This window comes from Lasioglossum baleicum, chromosome 3 (genome assembly GCF_051020765.1).
Source record: "Lasioglossum baleicum chromosome 3, iyLasBale1, whole genome shotgun sequence".
Lineage (NCBI taxonomy): Eukaryota > Metazoa > Arthropoda > Insecta > Hymenoptera > Halictidae > Lasioglossum > Lasioglossum baleicum.
The window spans coordinates 453,919-473,016 of NC_134931.1; the positions used below are offsets into that span (position 1 = coordinate 453,919).

The 19,098-nt window shown below is 33.5% G+C and overlaps 6 protein-coding genes across 9 annotated transcripts in view; 4 read left to right on the top strand and 2 right to left on the bottom strand.

Annotated features, from left to right (window-relative positions):
- LOC143207274 (uncharacterized) overlaps positions 1-2,508 on the top strand; it is a 19,055-nt gene extending 16,547 nt beyond the window's left edge. Inside the window, exons 7-10 of one of the 2 annotated variants that reach the window (XM_076420533.1) lie at positions 300-627; positions 969-1,095; positions 1,359-1,519; positions 1,635-2,508. In XM_076420533.1, the coding sequence (XP_076276648.1) occupies positions 300-627; positions 969-1,095; positions 1,359-1,519; positions 1,635-1,692 (674 nt within the window). In that variant the 3' untranslated portion in view covers positions 1,693-2,508. The remainder of the gene's footprint in view (positions 1-299; positions 628-968; positions 1,096-1,358; positions 1,520-1,634) is intronic. The other variant, XM_076420532.1, reaches the window with a different exon arrangement.
- The window catches only part of LOC143207272 (FIGNL1-interacting regulator of recombination and mitosis), a 23,401-nt gene extending 11,497 nt beyond the window's left edge, over positions 1-11,904 (bottom strand). Inside the window, exon 1 of the mRNA XM_076420531.1 lies at positions 11,694-11,904. The gene's annotated coding sequence lies outside the window, so the exon portion shown is untranslated. The remainder of the gene's footprint in view (positions 1-11,693) is intronic.
- LOC143207276 (E3 ubiquitin-protein ligase LRSAM1) lies at positions 2,647-7,387 on the top strand. 2 transcript variants are annotated; one of them, XM_076420535.1, is made up of 13 exons: positions 2,647-2,874; positions 3,158-3,400; positions 3,570-3,983; positions 4,064-4,093; positions 4,332-4,433; positions 4,512-4,620; positions 4,686-4,847; positions 4,937-5,036; positions 5,129-5,372; positions 5,452-5,577; positions 5,661-5,855; positions 5,939-6,142; positions 6,222-7,387. In XM_076420535.1, the coding sequence occupies exons 1-13, from the start codon at positions 2,797-2,799 to the stop codon at positions 6,345-6,347; spliced, it is 2,133 nt and encodes a 710-aa protein (XP_076276650.1). In that variant the 5' UTR covers positions 2,647-2,796; the 3' UTR covers positions 6,348-7,387. The 2 variants fall into 2 exon arrangements, with proteins under 2 accessions (XP_076276650.1, XP_076276653.1); XM_076420538.1 differs by lacking the exon at positions 4,064-4,093.
- Chrac-14 (DNA polymerase epsilon subunit 3 Chrac-14) lies at positions 7,457-9,147 on the bottom strand. Its single transcript, XM_076420560.1, has 2 exons — positions 8,170-9,147; positions 7,457-8,027 (listed from the first exon to the last, which is right to left on the bottom strand). The coding sequence occupies exon 2, from the start codon at positions 8,004-8,006 to the stop codon at positions 7,617-7,619; it is 390 nt and encodes a 129-aa protein (XP_076276675.1). The 5' UTR covers positions 8,007-8,027; positions 8,170-9,147; the 3' UTR covers positions 7,457-7,616.
- Positions 9,075-11,592, top strand: LOC143207282 (gamma-soluble NSF attachment protein). Its single transcript, XM_076420554.1, has 8 exons — positions 9,075-9,346; positions 9,517-9,584; positions 9,658-9,742; positions 9,823-9,840; positions 9,918-10,125; positions 10,197-10,445; positions 10,508-10,750; positions 10,820-11,592. The coding sequence occupies exons 1-8, from the start codon at positions 9,297-9,299 to the stop codon at positions 10,958-10,960; spliced, it is 1,062 nt and encodes a 353-aa protein (XP_076276669.1). The 5' UTR covers positions 9,075-9,296; the 3' UTR covers positions 10,961-11,592.
- A 472-nt stretch (positions 11,905-12,376) lies between the features above and the next one.
- Positions 12,377-18,974, top strand: LOC143207283 (syntaxin-6-like). 2 transcript variants are annotated; one of them, XM_076420556.1, is made up of 7 exons: positions 12,377-12,680; positions 13,579-13,772; positions 14,370-14,464; positions 14,602-14,661; positions 15,433-15,665; positions 15,764-15,858; positions 18,758-18,974. In XM_076420556.1, exons 1-7 carry the CDS (start codon positions 12,646-12,648, stop codon positions 18,832-18,834), a joined length of 789 nt encoding a protein of 262 aa, XP_076276671.1. In that variant the 5' UTR covers positions 12,377-12,645; the 3' UTR covers positions 18,835-18,974. The 2 variants fall into 2 exon arrangements, with proteins under 2 accessions (XP_076276671.1, XP_076276670.1); XM_076420555.1 differs by lacking the exon at positions 18,758-18,974 and having other exon boundaries at positions 15,764-18,637.
- Positions 18,975-19,098: the final 124 nt, after the last annotated feature.

Below are 19,098 nucleotides of genomic sequence, written 5' to 3' on the forward strand. Positions count from 1 at the left end.
CATGCGGCGACGTATACATATAGCTTCATAGAAGCTCGTATACATACATATAGTATGTACATGTATATGTATATGTATATTAATATTAATATTAATCCTATCTAAAAGACTATCTTTCGCATTGCCCTCGATCAGCAAGTATATAATAAAAAAATTGGTCCGCGGATTTTCTGCATTTATTGCAAAGTAGATGGGTAGATGAAATATAAAAGAATTCCAAGGTATTAGAAGAATGTAAGAGTACAGGCACGTTATACTCGAAGAATTTAATCTGCTAACGAGTGGTGCTGGTGGCATAGTTTCGTTTCAGAGGGATTCGTTCGAGGAGGATCCACCAAAAGAGCAACAACCCCTCGCGAAGGAGGAGAAAAAAACCACGCAACCCCGGCTCGCGATCGTTAGCCACCGTGGAAACGGTGGTTGCTCGTCGACCGAGGAAACACCGCCTTGGAGAACAGACATTCCTGGATTGGCCCTGCCTGTCCTTGCATTGATTCACGATGTCGTCGAGGAGACCCACGACATCCCGTTGACTGACCGCGAAAAGAGATGCCTGGCTGTGCCTATTGGTGATTTACACGACAAAAAGCGAAAACTTCTGAAGACGCGTAGCACCCCGTCACGATTGTGAGTATGAAAACGCATACGCGCGACGCGACGCGACGAACGATATCGATGCAACGAACAATAGAACGATAAGAAATATACGATGATTTAAGACTTAAGAGAACCAAATAGAATGGTACGAACCTGATCGAAATTTATTAATAGTTTTCATAATGTACGTGGTCTTTCTTTAGTCAAGGACCGCGAAACACGACCGAACGATGAGAAATCGTTTCTTCGATTAGTTCGAGCAATCTTGAATTAGGGCGACTGCAATGCACTTTGTGTATATTTTTATAGATTCGTGTTTCGTTCGTAGGATAGGATTTTATACATAGATACATATTGTGATTCCGTTACAGAGAAATGGAGAAACAAATGATGTCGCCGAAAATTAAAGTACAGGAATCGCCGAGTATCGTTTCACAGAAAATAGAAACGTTTACACAACACGCGAAAACCTCTTCTGTGAATAATTCTTCAACAAATGTATGAGAAATATCTTATTTAACCCTCGAACGGCGCGGCGGGCCATTTTTATATGTAACTGATACAAACCGCGGGTAGAGGCGATGATTTAACGTGTATACATAGATAATTAAGTTGAAAAAGGGGAATAACGCGCGTATTTTATTTTACGCGTGTCATTAGACAGAGATAGAAATCGGTGAAACCGCCGCGCCGTCGGAGGGTTAACGAGAACAAGTTCCGCGCAAAATTGCCATTAGATACATAATTGTTGAAACTTGTAGGTGAAACAGATATTTGCGGCAGCTTCGAGAGAAACTGCTCAACAAGTACAGCTGACACCCACGGAACCACAGTTTCAAACGAATAAAGAGAAAGAATGTTGGCACCTTTACAAAAAAATGTGTGATAAAGGCGTCTGCGTGTCCTTCGACACTGTTCTAAGGTTTGAATACGAATAAATGACGTTCGAAACGAAATAACAATATGTTAAACGAGCAACGGCTACCGAAAGCTGTGCACTTTCAGTGAAATGTATAGAAATGTGTTTTATCTTTCAGAGGAATGCTTACACCTACAGAATATCGATTGAGGCAGAAAAAATTGTTTCAGGACTGATAATAGCAGAACAGGAAATCGTCCGAAGATTACTTTATCTAATACTTGTACAATTCTTATAATGGTGCATACGTAATTAAATTATGACTTTTGCTAGATTTATTTAAACGCTTCGAGCAGTACGAGCACATACATATATATGTACGTAAAATGAATATTATATATCGAAGTACAATAATGTTTAAAAGAAGACGAAGAAGAAGATGGTAATCAATATCAAAATCGAATAGCGATCTCAGCTCGTAGAGAGAGGGAGAGAGAGAGAGAGAGAGAGAGAGAGAAAGAGGGAGAGACACAGTCCAGAGTCCAGTATTGTATTTTCAGATTTTAGATACGATGAGTCGTATAGGGCACACGAAAAGACTTTACCTCTTTAACGAACGGAATATCCGAATTAGTTGTAACGAGTTTTAGAACATACATATACCTAATATACATATTGACTGCCTATTTTTTAGACCATTTACCGACACAAATCTACTACAGTATCATAGAAGTTGATCTAGTTTTACGAAGAGACAACATTTATAAATTTACAAGTTTATAGATTCAATCTTGATAGACGTTGCTGTGTGTTAATTATTGCACAATTTGAAATTATGAGAATCGAACAAAAGATTGTGAATATTTCAAATGAAACCAATTACTGTACCATTCTCATATGTATGCAAAGTTTTATATGCCGTTTATATGACCTATTTGTTTGTATGGCAAATGTATGGTTTAATAAAACACTTAAATTGTTGTTACCAACGCCTGCTATTTATTATAATATCATGCTTGCGTAGTCCTTTTATTCATTTCACGGCTGACAATGCAATGTTTATTCGCATTCAAATATTTCTCTCTTGTTCGTTTTGTTAAATGTTATAATTAGATTGATTCGTCATCGTATTCCCATTAATTTGAAAAAAAAAGTACATATTACGAAATGCTACGGGGTCTATAGGTATGAAGGTACATCGCTGCTCGGTTTGCCAAGTGACAAATATTGGTTAGTGTTTTTTAAAGTACACGCAATCACGTGATGGTGGTTTGGGATAAGCCGATGGCAGGATGACCTGCACTCATAACATTCTTGTGTTGTCATGACATAAACGATTAATGATGTCTCTACCAAAGAAGCATGGGAACAAGGTTAATGTCGATTATAAAGCACGATTGGAGCATAAGTTATACCTGGTACGTGCTTTAATGAATAGAGGTTAATCATTCAGCTCGTTCGTATCACGAGTAACCTTGATTCTTTGATGTTTCACGCTCTTATCTATATAGATTGATTTTCACATAACATTCTATTAATTTTTTATTCATATTCACGATTATCTGAAAAACTATCAAGCATTTGATGTCATTAACATCTTAAATTCACGCATGAACTAACTTTCAATCCACCAAAACAAGCAATCCTTGTACGTTTAAGCAACATTGATATTAAAATATGCCTTCTTTTTTTAAACGATAGGCCAGAGAAAATCCAGAACCAATATTCGACGTATCGGAATGTGCTTTAAAGAATGTGCCCTCGGGCATTTATTCGCTATGTAAAGTATTCAGAAAAAAAGTGCTATGGATGCATAATAATAAGTTGACTTCACTCTCGGGTGGAGGTGCCTTAAGCGATTTGTCTTTACTTGTTGTCTTAGATATACATGGAAACGAATTTACCAACTTACCCTCAGACATAATGTGTCTTTCTTCACTCAAGGTATATGTAATTAAAATATATATACACATATTAACACATTCGAGATCGGAGTACCGGCGACAAATACATTTATCTCGTGCAAGACCTTGAGCAAGGTCTCGAATGCGTTAAATACATATACAATTAATGTATTATTACGAATTATGATTTATTATTATGGATACTTTAGGAACTTTATCTACAAGACAACAATATAAGAAAACTGCCAAATGAAATAGTATATCTAAGTAAATTAACAACATTAAATGTTGCAAAAAATAATTTGAAACAATTGCCAGAAGCAATTGGTAAGCTAAAGCTTCTAACTGTGTTAGACATAAGTCAGAATAAATCTCTACAAAGGCTTCCTAAGTCATTGGGTTATGCACAACAGTTGACGGAATTCAACATCGACGGATTAAACCTATCTTATCCACCGGAAGATATTTTGAAAGGAGGCACAATAGTAATCGTAGCATTTTTAGCAAACGAGAGCGGCACAGAATATTCACCGGAAGAGTCTGTTTCAGAAGCAGAATTATCCAGAGACATTAGCTCCGAGGATATGCAAACAATGTATCATAATAAGAACAGTGATGTACAGGTACTTTGCTTTACAGGACTGTAGACTTTTGATGTTGTACTTGCACAATGTGTCTTAAATGTTATTGTTTTCATTTCTAGGCAGCATTTCAGAAGCTAGAACAAATGAAGGCATGTGGATGCTTCTTTTATTTTATTATGCTTTCGATTATGTCTTGCCGCACGCTTAATATTATTCGCTGTGAGACTTAATTTTAATTTGTCGCATATTAAGAAACTAATTTAAGCGATGCTTAGGTTTGCTTTAGTTATTTTTATACAAATCTATTTGTTAGAAGTCATTAGAATTAGATTGATTGATCGTATGCAGTTGAATCGTTATAATGTGGTAATTAAACCACTTTTACAGGAGCATCGACAAAATGCATTACTGGAAGTGGAGAAAACAATTAGACAACAACAAGAATATGAAGTCGGTATTCAATCTGTGCTAAAAGAACACAGAAAGAAGGTATTTTCTTATTCAACGTATTCTTCTCGCAGAAAATGAAATGTATATCCTCTTATGATATAATACGGTTTTCGCTAGCTTCTGAAGGATCTAGCTTTACAGCAGACACAATTAGAACAGGAACTTGAGAAGGTTCAACAAGAAAGAGATTCCAACAGAGCACGTCTACTCTCCTATATTTACAATGGTAAATTTAAAAGATGACGTAGACGGCTATCTAACACAACTAAATTACTGTAATTTTGCTTCCAGCTGAAAAAGAAGCAGATAATGTTATTAAAGAATTTTTAAGTCATAGCGAGGCAGAAAGACAAACGCAAGCTGAATTAGTTGAACGAGAAAAACACGAGGAAATGCAAATACTATCGTCTTGCCATTCGGAACAATTTTTGTTTCGTACCAAAGATACTCTCTGTATGTATTCAAAATTTGTAACCTTTTTTCATGCCATTCATACACATATATTACTATAGCTGTAACTAGATATAAACCTTTTCTTACAGTGTCAATGGAAAAGTTATTGGAAGAAGAACTTCATAGAACAAGACAGTTAGAAGAATACAGCAAATATAGAGATTACACCGCACAATCTTTGCTCACATTGTTAGTAAATTGCTGGCAATCATGTTTCCAATACATATCTCGTGAAAATATAAACGTAATCTGTTATGTTACAAGTATGATAAACTTTTCAGAGAAGTAAGAAATAATGATCATTTAGCACAGATAGTACAAAACCAAGAGAAGAACAGACAAAATTTAATCGATACGTTAAGGCAAGATGAAGTTTTACAAAAGGCTGCCGTTGCGGCGTTACTAGAACGCAGCGATGCACGTTGTTGGAGTATTGTGCAGCAAGTCAACTTGGTGCAGTCGCAATTGGCGGCTTTAACAAACATCGAATTGGAAAGAAGGAAGCTAGAAATTAATCAACAACTTGTATGTAATATTAATATAACAGCTATGCATATTTTCTTTTGTTCGATATAAAAATGTTTTACGATTCTTTTCCGAATAGAATGAAATAGCTGAGAAAAGAGTGGCTTTGAGTGTTATTCTGGTAAGCTTGTTAGAACAACAACAAAACAGGAGAGATCAGCTTTTGGAAACAATTAATAATATAGAACAACAACGCTGCATTAGCGTAAGTATTATATGCATATAAGTTTAATTATCTTTCTGTTTTTTCGAAAACTACTATAAAGTTGAACTTTTGTGCTTTCGAAGGATTCTAGACGGAGAAGTCAATTTTGGTTGATGCAGTATCAGTCGCTAATGGAAGCACGCCCTCAAGGCTTATTAGAAATGTTGGAACCTACGTTAGTGCGACACGTTGCGATAGCAGGAGCATTACATTGTTTACCATTTCTAGCTTCTTTACCATCGTTATTACCAAATCTTAGCGACGAACAACTAGAAAGTGTAAGCTAAACGAAACTTCTGTTCTAAGTATCTATTCAATACTTACTGTTGTAATGTAAATCGTACATTTGGTTGTATCATAGATCGGAATACATAGTGAAAATGATCGTACAGCTATACGACTCGCAGTTGAAAATTACATGGCAGAAGTTAAAATTCAAGAATTCGGAACACCTGCAACACCTTCTGCACCGCCTGACGAAGCAAGCACGAGTTCCGATTCTCAAGAACATAACTCAATGCAGTGCATTAACACTGCCGAATGTGTAATTTGCTTTGATCTACAAGTAAGCGAAATAATTCAACTATTTCATTGTCTCCTCAAATACTGTTCAATTTCATAAATAATTTTCTCCTGTCTCACAGTGCGAAGTCATTTTTCTACCATGCGGACATCTTTGTTGCTGTTCAAGTTGTGCAAATATGATTTCATCGGAATGTCCAATGTGTAGAAGTATTATAGAACGCAAAATTCATGTTGTGAAGCCTTGAAGCATGAATAATGCTTTTTGTAAATAATTCTTAGTCAAGTTATCCTCGATATTTTGTTATCAATAACATGCGTACATTGTTTAAGAATTTATACAAAGAAAAGTAAGTTATACGATAGCGTATTCATACAGTTTAGATATTCCCATCTATGAAACTAGCATTCCTTGAAAAGTATGACATTTACACTTGTCTAATGAAAGTGCTTTTTAATTATACAGGATAATTTGTGAATTGGCTGTCAGAATACTTGAATTGATTTCGATAGTTACATAAAGAAAACATTAGAACAAAAGGCATTTATTATCGGATGAAGAATTTATTGGTACGAAAGAAAGAAAAAACATATGGTGCTATTTAAAAAATAAACCTAAGAAGAATGCAACTTTTTATGGTGGAAAGAATATTTTTATAACAATAAATTCTTTACTTGATCTTTTTATTCTATTGGAATCAACTGAAATATTGTGACAATCTATTCACCGCTTATCCTGTATACCTTTTTCCATGTTATATGTTATTTTTGTTCTATTTTTAGAGTATTTTAAGAATAGTATTACTATGCCAGATAAACTGATTTTACAATCCGTACGTACTATATTTCAGTGCTATAGTGACATTACTTTATGTCAGTGATATAGTGTAACGATGTTTAAAAGAGATTCTAATTGCCTAACTTTTTTAATATTATGTATAACGTGTATACTATATATTAAAAAGTAACACGATAGAACGAATTGCACTTATTAACACTTGACTACAAATATCAATTTTTATATAAAATGGTCACCGACATATCCACAAATGTAATAGTCTTACAGATACCATGAAGAACATTTTAATCTGTTAAAAGTGGTTGAGAGTTAATAATGCAAAAGTCAAGCTAGCAAACAAGCTTTTATAAATGATAGAAGTGAAAATTTTTATAAAGAACTTTCTTATATAAATGCAGTATCTTAAAAGTGTCCATTAATAAAGTATTGACATTTTATTGACTTGTGTGTTCATGCAAAAGTTGTTAAAATAAAAAAGTACGTATGAAATGTTCTAAATATTTTTTATCAACCTACATATTGTTTATGAAACAAAAAAGATATTCGAACTGATAGGAATATTTTTGTACTAACATATTTTATCATTTATTTAGTAGTAATAAATATAGAATATGACAAACATCTTTTAATCTAACAAGCTACTTATTTAAAATACTTAAAACAGTATAGAATTTGTATTTTTATTTGCATAGATAAATAATTATATGTTCGACTCATATCAAAAAACCATAACTTCTCTGCTGCCATCTTCGTCTTCTATCAAATCATCTTCATCTTTTTTCTGTTGTTTTTTCTTTGACGTTGCGTCTTTCTTTTCTTTTTGAGCTTTACGGAAATTTTCCAATGATTCCTGCAGCGGTTCAATAAATTGATCGAACTCTATGTCGTTCATAGCTTGAATTACATCCTGGCCACTTATCGTTTTACGATTTACTTTCTTAGCAATTATATTCGCAGAAGAGGTTAAATACAATATGAAAATTGATGATGCTTTCGCTACGGCTGTTCTAGCATCTTTAGCAATTGTAACTCCTTCCGGTAATGCCTCTTTTATAATTCTTGTTACAACGGCATTTGGTAAATTGAGATCTTCGAGTCGTTCTGCCATCACACTTTTTAACTATTTATTCTGTAGAAATGTAAAATTTTTGATCATACAATCCCAAGAAATAAAGTTGTTTATTTACATCATTTTACATTCTAAGGTTATGTTTCGGTGTGTGCAAAATGCAACATTACAAAAACTTTGTGTATATTATGAAATAAATTACCTTGTTCAGAATGTTCTTTAAATAAACTTGTTGATTTGGCAAACTAAATGAATAGTATGTCAAAATAAGCAATCGCGATAACTTATGATAAATTCTTTCTCCTGATTTCCCGCCAATGCGTCCGGCGTCCAATGGTGAAAGTATGTCGGATCAAATATAAACAGTGTAAATATATACAACAATTCACAAACTTGAAATTTGTTCACTCTATCTGTGTCATTAAACTTTAATAATACCACACACAAGTTAGAAAATATCTTTCTAAATATATTCCTAACCAGCCAGTATGTATGCTCCAGTATGCTCCAATGTATAAATACAAACATTGAAACAAATTGAAATGCAGTGAGCTGATTCTACGACACTATTTCCCCACTCTTTCGCCATGGCCTGGTCACATGACACATTTCGCCTCTGTTGTGCATGCGTCACAATGTCACGTGACTAATCTGGTACCGGTAGAGGCAAAGTAAGCCAATTTGCCATTTATTGCTGTAAGCCATTTGAAGTAACTTTTTCTTTTGCGAAAATGTTCTCCGCGGCTTCGTTATGGACTTATTAACGAAAAACATAGACCAATCAGCGTGAGTGAATCCTGAGCGTGGCGTTGGCATTGGCCGAGTCGGAGTTAGTCCGCTGTAGCTCTGCGCTCTGGTCCATGTTTTTCGCGTGCGCGCGCGGTTATTTACATAATTTAAATAGGGTATTAAAAGTTAATATTTTTTAATCATTTTATTTGATCGATAACTAAAACACACACATATCGATGACATTTCAAAAACATTTAAAAAACAACTGTTATTTTGGACCTCTGTTCTCAAATTCAAATTAACCGCCGCACCGCATCGCACTTAGTTTATAGATGGGAATGTGGCCTATCCTAACGTCTCTCGGAAAGAACGAATGAGGAGGGCAAGTTGTATTGTACTCTGTGGTGTCGTGGTGTACATATATCTACTACATTGACGAATCTTGTCTTACAAATACCCACATATTTCGGAGAATCTGTCGTCTGCACGGTGGTTGTCAATTAACATTCGAAATCTACCTGCTCTTCGGACTGACAGTTTCACTGTTACATTTATTGTATACAACGTCACTTGATCGAAGACACCATTCGGAGGAAAATGTCAAAAATCGAAGAAGGAAACGCTCATATACGGCAAGCTGAGAAAAGGTACTGTCACGGCGAAATAACACTCCATGAAAAATTGTGTCAGCAATTAATTTGATTTTCGCGAAGTTCTTTATATGTGACATTGACAATGTGCAATTTCGACGGAATAAGAATCGTTTAATTTTTATCGATTTACCTGACGAAGTAAACGAGAGAAATCTATGTTGCAGCTTGAAAACATCACTGCTGAAATGGAGACCTGACTTCGAACTTGCGGCCGATGAATATACAAGTGCAGGTAAAATATACAATACAAATATATCACGTTACACTAGTGCTGATTAACATATGTTTTTGACTTCTTATTGTAGCAACATGCTTTAGAGTAGCGAGGTCCTATCAAAAATGCAAAGAGTGTTTGATGAAGTCTGCCGATTGTTATAAAGAAAATAGAGCGTATCCTTTTTTAGATATACATGATTGTTTTGTGTATATTATACAGTTATATTTATCCTTTAACTTTAATTGCACAAAAGATGGTTTCACGCTGCAAAGTAAGTTCTTTAAAACTTGAGTTAGATACATGATATTTTATAGGAAATATTATATATATATATTATATAAATTCTAGGAACATCGAACAGGCTGCACTAATATGCAAAGAAATGGGAAATCTCACGGAAGTACCGAAATTAGCGCACAGTGCTTGTTCTTTATATCAAATGCATGGATCGCCTGAATCTGGCGCAAGTGTACTCGATAAAGCAGGCAAGATAATGGAGGCTAGTCAACCGCAAGAGGCGTTAGAACTGTTCAAACGAGCTGCTAGTATTGTCATGGTAAAGCATTATTTTATGCGGTTAATGAAAAAGTTAGAAACTGAGCGAGTTACTTCTTTTTTAAAACATAGGGTGAGGATAGTCCGCGTCAAGCAGCAGAGTACATGAGTAAAGTGGCAAGATTACTAGTCAAATTACAAATGTACGACGAAGCTGCGGATGCGATTCGCAGAGAAATTGGAATGCATCAGCAAATAGATCATGCGCCTTCTGTGGGAAGATTAACCGTGGCATTGGTATTAGTGCAGCTAGCTCGAGGTGATCAAGTAGCAGCGGAAAAAGCATTTAAAGAATGGGGAAATTATTGCGAAGCTGCTGAGGTATTCCGTACATTTTTTGAAATTAAAAATTTATGAGTTAATTTGAATATATTTATCCGTAGGTAAATACATTAGAAATGTTACTACAAGCATACGACAACGAAGATGCGGATGCTGCAAAAGCAGCTCTAAATAGTCCTTTTATAAAACATATGGATGTCGAATATGCTAAACTTGCTAGAGGTTTGCCTTTACCGCAACAAGAATATGCGATACAACCACCGGGAGTAAGAGCAAACGCAGCCGAGTCGTATTCATCTCCTAACGCGACAAAATTATTGGATGAAACTGCTAACGATGGTCAAGTATGTAAATTTGTATACTATCAATTTCTTGTCTAAGCAAAACCATGATTTCATGAAATAATTTCATAGAGCACAAGCGCCAGTGCACCAGAGAATATCGAGAAACCGCCAGAAGATAAAGTGTTGGAAACTGTCGAAAAAGATGTAGAAGAACTATCGATCTCGAAGAAAGAAGGAGAGGAAGATGATTATGAAGAGGGAATTTGTTAAGATCAGTGTAATTTGTATCTTAAGATAAACACCCTTTATTTTACGAGAAGTACTATATCATGTTATCTCAGAGACATATTCAATGCCTAAAAAGACATTATTTGCAGGCATGCTTATTATATATGCGTATACTTGTAAATCTTAAAATTGTTAAACATTGCACACTATTGGCTTCGCAAAAAGATCGACAGGTTCTTAAGAACAATTACATACAGTATGTTACCTTCTTAGGAGTATATTTCCAAAAATGTGATATTCATGAAAAAGTTTCACTCATTTAAAAACCTATTACAGTGAATACTTTAAATATAGTTTTCTGTGTGAATTACAAAAGGTACTTTCAACAGGAAGTTACTGTATAATACATATGCATTTATGTTTAATAGATTATATATATAAACTTCTCACACATAAACTGTTCATATACTAAAGTCAGCTTTGTAAATATTATTTTTTCTAGTATTAAAAGGACACACACCTGCTATATAAATCGATATACGATATACGATTGAAAAGTCAATAAAATCATCTATATATCAGATACAAATATTTTAATATTCTAATTTCGTTCTAATAAAATGTCAGTTGTAAAAGTATATATAGCAAAATAAACTGTTATTGCAAAGATATAATCTCGATTTATATTTATCCTTCGTTTATAGTCACGTCATTAAAGAGGTTATGTATATCGAAAGTAAATATAGAGAATTATAACATAGAATTTTTTACTTACAAGTTCTGGCCATTAGTGTCGAAGTTTCTATTTTCTTCTATAACAAATCTTCGAGTAACTGTAGTCACTTTTTTAACATAATATATTCGTATTACACAAGCGTATTTCTATATGCACTTTTACAAGTTCGTTTTTAAAAGATTACCGCGAAATTGCACAGCGTGCTATGCAGTGCTATGCATAACCGGCGACGACGAAACAACTGGAAACAACCGATTCAAAATGTACGTATTATAATTTAATATAAATATATTTGTACATACGCACATTTGTTACGCTGAAGAAAATATCGAAATCAAATTACAATTAATTATGAAATTGTCATGTATTAGTTTAAAATTCTATACACGTTGAATAGTGCTTTTATAACTACACATATTTAACATGCGTTTGAAATTTTAGCGCGCAAACATCGACTACTTTATTGTTCAAGGACTAGTCAGCGATTACAGATAGGAAACTCCAGCTAACAATGAAATAATTTTAATCAAATAAATGGTAATATTGAGCTCGAAGTACAATTGAAAAGCTGATTGGGAGATAATTAAAAATAACATTTTATTTGTTTAGCGTTCTCATACTGTTAGCGCTTCAGTTCTTAGTTAGTCCGCTTCGGAAGGACTGTGAACTATCCTTTAAGTCCTCCATCGCGAAATCAATATCATAGTAGCTCTTAGAGAGGCGTGTTTGCGCACGAACATTAAAATCGAATAAATAGTCGTCTGCAGGAAGAGTCGAAGCAGACGTCACAATACACCACGACGTCGTGGTAGCATAACACATTGAAGCGCGAGCAAGTGTCAATTTGATTATTGTCATCGTTTCCGCGAGTATCAGTGCTTCTATTAAGATCGTTCGGAACTTCTACCGATGATCGACAAATCGCTGATACGTATTCTTGTGGTTGCCGTGAGGCGGCGAGAAAGGCTACCTCTTTAAATTAAAAGAAGGAATGACGCTGGAGAATCCGTTCTTTGTCGTCAAGGAGTAAGTCCAAATTTTCTGCTACCGCGAACATTCTTAAATACTATTCCAATAATTATGCAAACTATTAACAATGCAGTCACATCGATATCGGAAAATTCGAACTTTTGTTATTTCTCTCGCGACATTGTTGTACATATATACGTACGTGTACATCAGTCATTTAAGAATAGTCGCGAACTGAATTACAAAGAATTCTTCATCCTGATATAGATAATGATTATTGTATTATTTTTGCAACAAACCAAAGTTTCGTCTTAATACGTGTCGATCAAATTGTAGATATTCCAAATCTAATCTCCTTTTCATGTATTTATCCGCGTTTATATCTACGCATATATTGTGTTCTTTCTTTATCAAAATTAGCGCATTGATCTTTCTCGCGACACGTCTCTTGCTTTTTCGATTTGAGTATTTCAATACTTGATTAAAATGTTCAATATATACACACATCGAGAAGCGAAATATGTACCAATGTTATTATTTAGAACAAATAATTTATCTATATGTCATGTTTGGTTATTTTCCTGTACAGCTAAAGCGAATACTCTAAGTAGAAAATGACAGCGAAAGATAAATTGATCTTTTTTATCAAAACGCGATAATTCTTCGAGTCGCGATACCATATAGAATAATACATAACATACGTATGCAGAAAAAGTAATACAGACGTTATTCAGACTTGTAGAAAATAGTTAAAGTTTGCGATTTATTTAAAAATTCATAAAATGACCTCATATGTTTACTACATATAGAATCTATTTTTATTACATAATACTTGTATATTAGGTATTTATATGGCTTATTAATATACGAAGTAATCATGACACATTTAATTTAACAAAAGTAGGCAATATTTTGTATATCAAGCGAAATTGTTTATGATTTTAAACGATTTTAGCGAGGTCTGTAAAGCGTTGAATAAAAATCGGGGTTTATATGGACGCTGGACAGAGCTGCAAGATGTTATTGTTACGAGTCCAACGAGTGGAGGAATCCCCATCTCACGTGACGAATTAGAGTGGACTACTACAGAATTGCGGAAGGCCTTACGTTCGATTGAATGGGATCTAGATGATTTGGAGGATACAATCTATATCCTTTTAGTATATATACATATATTATATATATACGGCCACACATTATTCATATTCAGGGGGTTGAAATAGATCGCGAATAGGCCATCATTTACATTTGGTCGTTTGCATGTAATGCAACCGCGACGACTTTCGAGAAAATATTCTTTTCTTTTAAATACATTGAAAAAAAATTGTTCTTGCACGTCTTTCTTATAAATACGAATAATATAGTCGTTGAAATAATATACATTACATGCTTTTCTAAATTTCATAAAAATCGGAGAGGATTACTTGGCCAATTCGCCGTTGCTAGATATATTAAACGGTTGTGATCGGTCTTGTCAGCATTGCAATCGCATAACATAACTATATACTCTGTTCGGAAGACTTACAACTTGTACTCGACACCGCATTCATTGAACGCTGATGGACGTTGATCGTGCATACGCGTTTATATACATATGTATGTATAGTGCGTATAGTGATCCGACAATTAGTCGGAATAATCTTCTGTAATATTTTGAATTTTCCAATCGATTTTAGCGCGTACGTTGAAATCTACGTACGCGTTCTATATTATTCTTAATCTACATATATGCCTATCTTTCTATACGTATCGTGGAAAAGAATCCGACGAAGTTTAAGATAGATAATAAGGAGTTAACAGTTCAACGAGGTTTTATCGAACAAGCACGGGAGGAAGTGAAGGTAATGCTAATGGCATACACGATATTATTACGCGTATTTTGTTTTTCATCGATTCAAATAAAATTGTTTTTCTTCGACAAGCTTAATATTATCATATATTATCAAACAATAAACGATTGATTAATGATTTATTGTAGATCATGAAGGATAAAATGAATTTGAGTAGGGGCCGGGATCGTGACAGTACAGCAAGGCAGGTTCGTATTTGTCATAAATTTTGGAAACTGTTCTAGAAAAAGTTACTTTAAATGACTGACAGGAATCACTCCTTTCAAGGAAGCGACAACTTTTTATATTCCGTTTCTTTTTAAATACATATTACACGTATACGAGCAGGTACCAAAATTTTCGCATGCTTCGCTAGTCCACTGTAATTAAAACCGCACATCTTTTAAATTTCATGTAACTAAGTTAACCGGAGATAAGCGTCAATGCGAATCGTTCGATATAGTGGTGTGTTTAAATTTCGCTCGTAAACTGAAGTTGCGTACGCCGCGACATCTGTGCGAACCTGTCAAATCGCCGATAATATTGTAAATTGTAATCAGTCTCGAGCGTTTAGTCGTAAGCAGTGTTGTTGTCAAAAAGTAGGTTTACTTTTCTTTTATTTCTAGTGCGGTCTTCGTTTATAGTTTTACAAATAGTAGCGTGGTGAATTGGAATATCGTAGAAATATATTTTACAAAGTCCACAGAAAGGAGCAGATGGTTTATTCGGTAAATCAATAACACACCTCTTACGATATTATAATCATACACAAAACGAGTACATAAAAAATGGTTCCATTCGCTTAGTGGTATAAACATTTATTGGATTATTAACATTACACAATCAGTGCATAATTAGCATTAACCATAAACCTAGCATTAACGAGTTTTCTAGTTTCTTTATCAATATACTACGAAGTAATTATGTATAAGTTAGCAGTGTTTTTAACTATTTATATAATTTTATTGTTATTACCATAGCCGCTGTTGGACAATAGTCCTGCCCGAGTTCCTGTCAACCATGGTACAACTAAATATAGTAAATTGGAAAATGAAATTGATAGTCCTAATAGGCAGTTTCTGGGAGACACATTGCAACGTCAGGATGACATGATAAGACAACAAGATGAACAATTAGGCATGATCGGAGACAGTATCGGAACTCTTAAGACAGTATCTAGGCAAATCAATACAGAATTAGACGAACAAGCAGTGTAACTATCAATAAATATTATAATAATGTTCCGCCGTTTCTGGAAATTCTTTTTCTACGCGAAAGCATATAAAATGGAATATCTTTTATGTATTTCAGTATGCTAGATGAATTCGGAAACGAGTTGGAGATGACCGATTCCAAGTTGGACGCGACAATGAAAAAAATGGCCAAAGTTCTTCATATGAGTAATGGTAACTATAATAATTACATTCCTGCTCCTACTACTGCAACATCTAGTGTTTCTGATCTTGCCTCTAAACCTTCTTCTCTATCATCCTTGTCAAGTACAATAACTAACTGTTTTTTATGTTCTGGAGATTAGAAAAATCACTACAAGTTTACCATAATTATTCGGTATAACGTACGATATAAAGTCTATAATGAAATTTGGATTTTTGCGAGCTAGTTCATTGAAGTTTGTGTTCGCATAAAATTGGTACTTTACGTCTACCGAAAAATTATGGGACTTCCAAACAAACTGATATTAGTCATCCGTTTTATTTTTGCAATAACATCGCATAATAGCTTCGCTAAGAACAATTCTTTCTTTTACACTTTACAAATTGATTGACACTAATATACAGCACTATATTGCACCCTTTATTTTTGCGTTTTAACGATATACAATGAAACCAAAGAGAGTCATTTATTGGAGGTCTCGATAAATTGTGAAATAGAATTTCCATATGAGATTTAAGGTAATTGTTTTATCGAACTGGTAAAAATCTAAAAATAAAGTTTTGTAGTACTGACTATGCTAGCTATTTTATTAATTCAACGATACTCGCATATGGTTTATTAACGAGAAAAGTTTAAGTAATCGAATTTTCAAGAAAATGTTAGTAGTATAGAAAAAAATATGTTACGACCAGAAAATAAAAGTAAAAGTTAGTACAAACAATTAGTGGTAGTCGTTATTCAAGTATTCCTCTGCTACTGCTTTTTTGAAAATATTTCAACTATAATATGTGACAGCAGTTTATATACATATGTATATCAAATTCGACAAATTTCTACTTCTACTTCTGTCTTTCATTTGCATTTCTATACTTCTTTATCATAGCATTCATTTAAACAACTTAAACAACGTATACTACGAAAGTCTTACATCCATTTATGTTTTTAGTGTAATATAATATAAACATAAACAATGTCTACTGATTTTACCAGTAAAATCGATGCGAACGGTTTAAAAAGTTGATAATTTATAAGCATTTATGTTTATTTTGTGTTGGTAAATGTCAGAAATGTAGGATCAAAATGGACCAGTCATAGTAAACCTGATTATTAGCTTCAATTACATCTATTCAAGTATAATGAAATTAACCGTGACACGTGTAGTAAGATAGGTACTAACGAGTGTAGTATATTGTCGATTTAGTAAGCGTGAATAAATACATACCGAATCATTGTATATCAAAAAAGTTGTAGATAAAAAGTAATGGATTATATTTAAGTACATCATTTACACACAGATTTAAAAACAAACTAAATATGCCAAATATTGTAAGGCAAGTGTCAAAAACTCTAGGAAAATTAGCACAAGTTATTTGTGCTTAAGAAAATTTTAATGTATACTTCTAGACAGATACATATATACATATATAGTACAATAGGAAAAAGAAAACCATTTTCAAGATGATTCGAAACCTCTGATACTTCTACTTCCAATGTATACAACATGTGATATTACAATATTAACGGATATGTAGATAAAAATAGATTAGTACACGTTATCGTGAAGTATTTACATGGTATTGTGAAAGTACTGCTCAGCTTATGCGTGCAATGAATGTAAATGAAACTATAACGTTCGGGAAAAGAAAATGGTTAACAGAAAGACACAGGAGAAGACAAAGATGTAAAAACACATATTTGTACGTATGATATAGCCGCTGCTGATCGATAGTTAATCAATGGGAACGATTGTTCGCATTGCAAAAAGATTGTACACGAATGCTATGAGACCTTAGCGACTGCAAACAACTTAGAACTCCATTATAGGAAGATTAGAAATTCAGAATTAGAGAGAACAAACAATTGAAGCTTAGATAACGAAACGTTTATTCCATTGTTAGAAGAGTGTTATTATTATTAATATACATAATAACACGTTGTTGTGAATTCATACCAGAACAGAAATTGTTTATTCTAGTATGTAATTAAAAGATGAAAGGAGAAGATATAATTTATTATTTCTCATAAATGACCAATTGTGAAAACAGATACTGATAAATAAAATTTGCGACTTTATTTATACTGTACATGTTACTGCGAAGTACCACAAATTCCTGATCCAAAATGCTATTTAAATTACAGTTATAGTTACAGTAGTATGTTTACATATATGTATACATATATAAGATCCTGTTATATTAAATTCTGTGCTTGAGAGAATTCGTTCTTGCGAGCAAGATACGCGATTCAATTTTAATAAAAGAATAATTATTTATGTGAGGTTTTATTTGAACGGTATTTCGTTTGTGTTTCATTTATGCTAGAGTCTACGATAGAAAATCTCTCAATCATGGAGTATAATTTTTACCATTTGAAATATATACATTTGTGAATGCGCGTTTACGGGTTTGTTATTTTTTGAAATTTGGCTTACGTCTATTTGTGTGAAAGTAATTTATACGTCTGCAGTTTAACGAATATACATATATAACTATTATTTTTTAAGCTTTTGTGATTCGTCTTATTTTAATATACGAGTATGTTTATTTGATATACTGAAATGATTTGAAGCGTTGATCCTTTGCATTTCAAAGTCTTTCTTCCGATAAAAATCCAAAGAATACACACGGACGTTGTTTGTGAAGTGTCGCTTTGAGCGCAAAGTGTCAATGCAGAGATTTTAGAGTTTGTTGAAAAATGTTTGTTGGAAGTGTGCATGTCGAAAGTGATGTATACAATGTTTACCGTCTGAAGAAGGGCCAAATATATAAGAATTGTTTTTTTTCGATACAATATCTATGTAATTCGCTTATTGAAATTTTATCGTCGTTCAACGAACGCCAATAAAATCATGCGATTCTAACTACTTTTTTTATGAGTGACGCATGTGATGTTACTTTCCGTTTGTTTTAGATCGGAGACAATGGGTAGCCATTGGAGTGTTGACAGCTATATTGGTGTTTCTAATTATTTTATTTATAATTAAGTGAATCATTTTATGTCTTAGCGCCCCTAAGAATTATTGGTTCTTCTTTATAGCATTTAGATGAATGTGTTAAATTCTGTTTTAATAACATATTATTGATAGCGGTATTTTATGATGGATTACAATAAATATTTATAATTATTATATTTCTGTCAGGGGTTTCTCATGAATTTCCTTCCTACACAATTGTTTGCTAGAACATTTTTATGCCTAATAAAAAGTATTCAAGTCATGAAAATGTATTTCTTCTCTACATCTTACGGTTTTG

Excerpts from the sequence above, each read along its gene's own strand:
- LOC143207283 (XM_076420555.1), top strand. The coding sequence starts at position 12,646 with ATGACGCTGGAGAATCCGTTCTTTGTCGTCAAGGA. Across the intron at positions 13,773-14,369 it reads TGATTTGGAGGATACAATCT|GTATCGTGGAAAAGAATCCG; the intron begins ATATCCTTTTAG and ends ATCTTTCTATAC. Across the intron at positions 15,666-15,763 it reads GAATTAGACGAACAAGCAGT|TATGCTAGATGAATTCGGAA; the intron begins GTAACTATCAAT and ends TATGTATTTCAG.
- LOC143207282 (XM_076420554.1), top strand. The coding sequence starts at position 9,297 with ATGTCAAAAATCGAAGAAGGAAACGCTCATATACGGCAAGCTGAGAAA. Across the intron at positions 9,585-9,657 it reads CGATGAATATACAAGTGCAG|CAACATGCTTTAGAGTAGCG; the intron begins GTAAAATATACA and ends TTCTTATTGTAG. Across the intron at positions 10,446-10,507 it reads ATTATTGCGAAGCTGCTGAG|GTAAATACATTAGAAATGTT; the intron begins GTATTCCGTACA and ends ATTTATCCGTAG.
- LOC143207276 (XM_076420535.1), top strand. The coding sequence starts at position 2,797 with ATGATGTCTCTACCAAAGAAGCATGGGAACAAGGTTAATGTCGATTAT. Across the intron at positions 4,434-4,511 it reads TAAAAGAACACAGAAAGAAG|CTTCTGAAGGATCTAGCTTT; the intron begins GTATTTTCTTAT and ends GGTTTTCGCTAG. Across the intron at positions 5,856-5,938 it reads GCGACGAACAACTAGAAAGT|ATCGGAATACATAGTGAAAA; the intron begins GTAAGCTAAACG and ends GTTGTATCATAG.
- Chrac-14 (XM_076420560.1), bottom strand. The coding sequence starts at position 8,006 with ATGGCAGAACGACTCGAAGATCTCAATTTACCAAATGCCGTTGTAACA.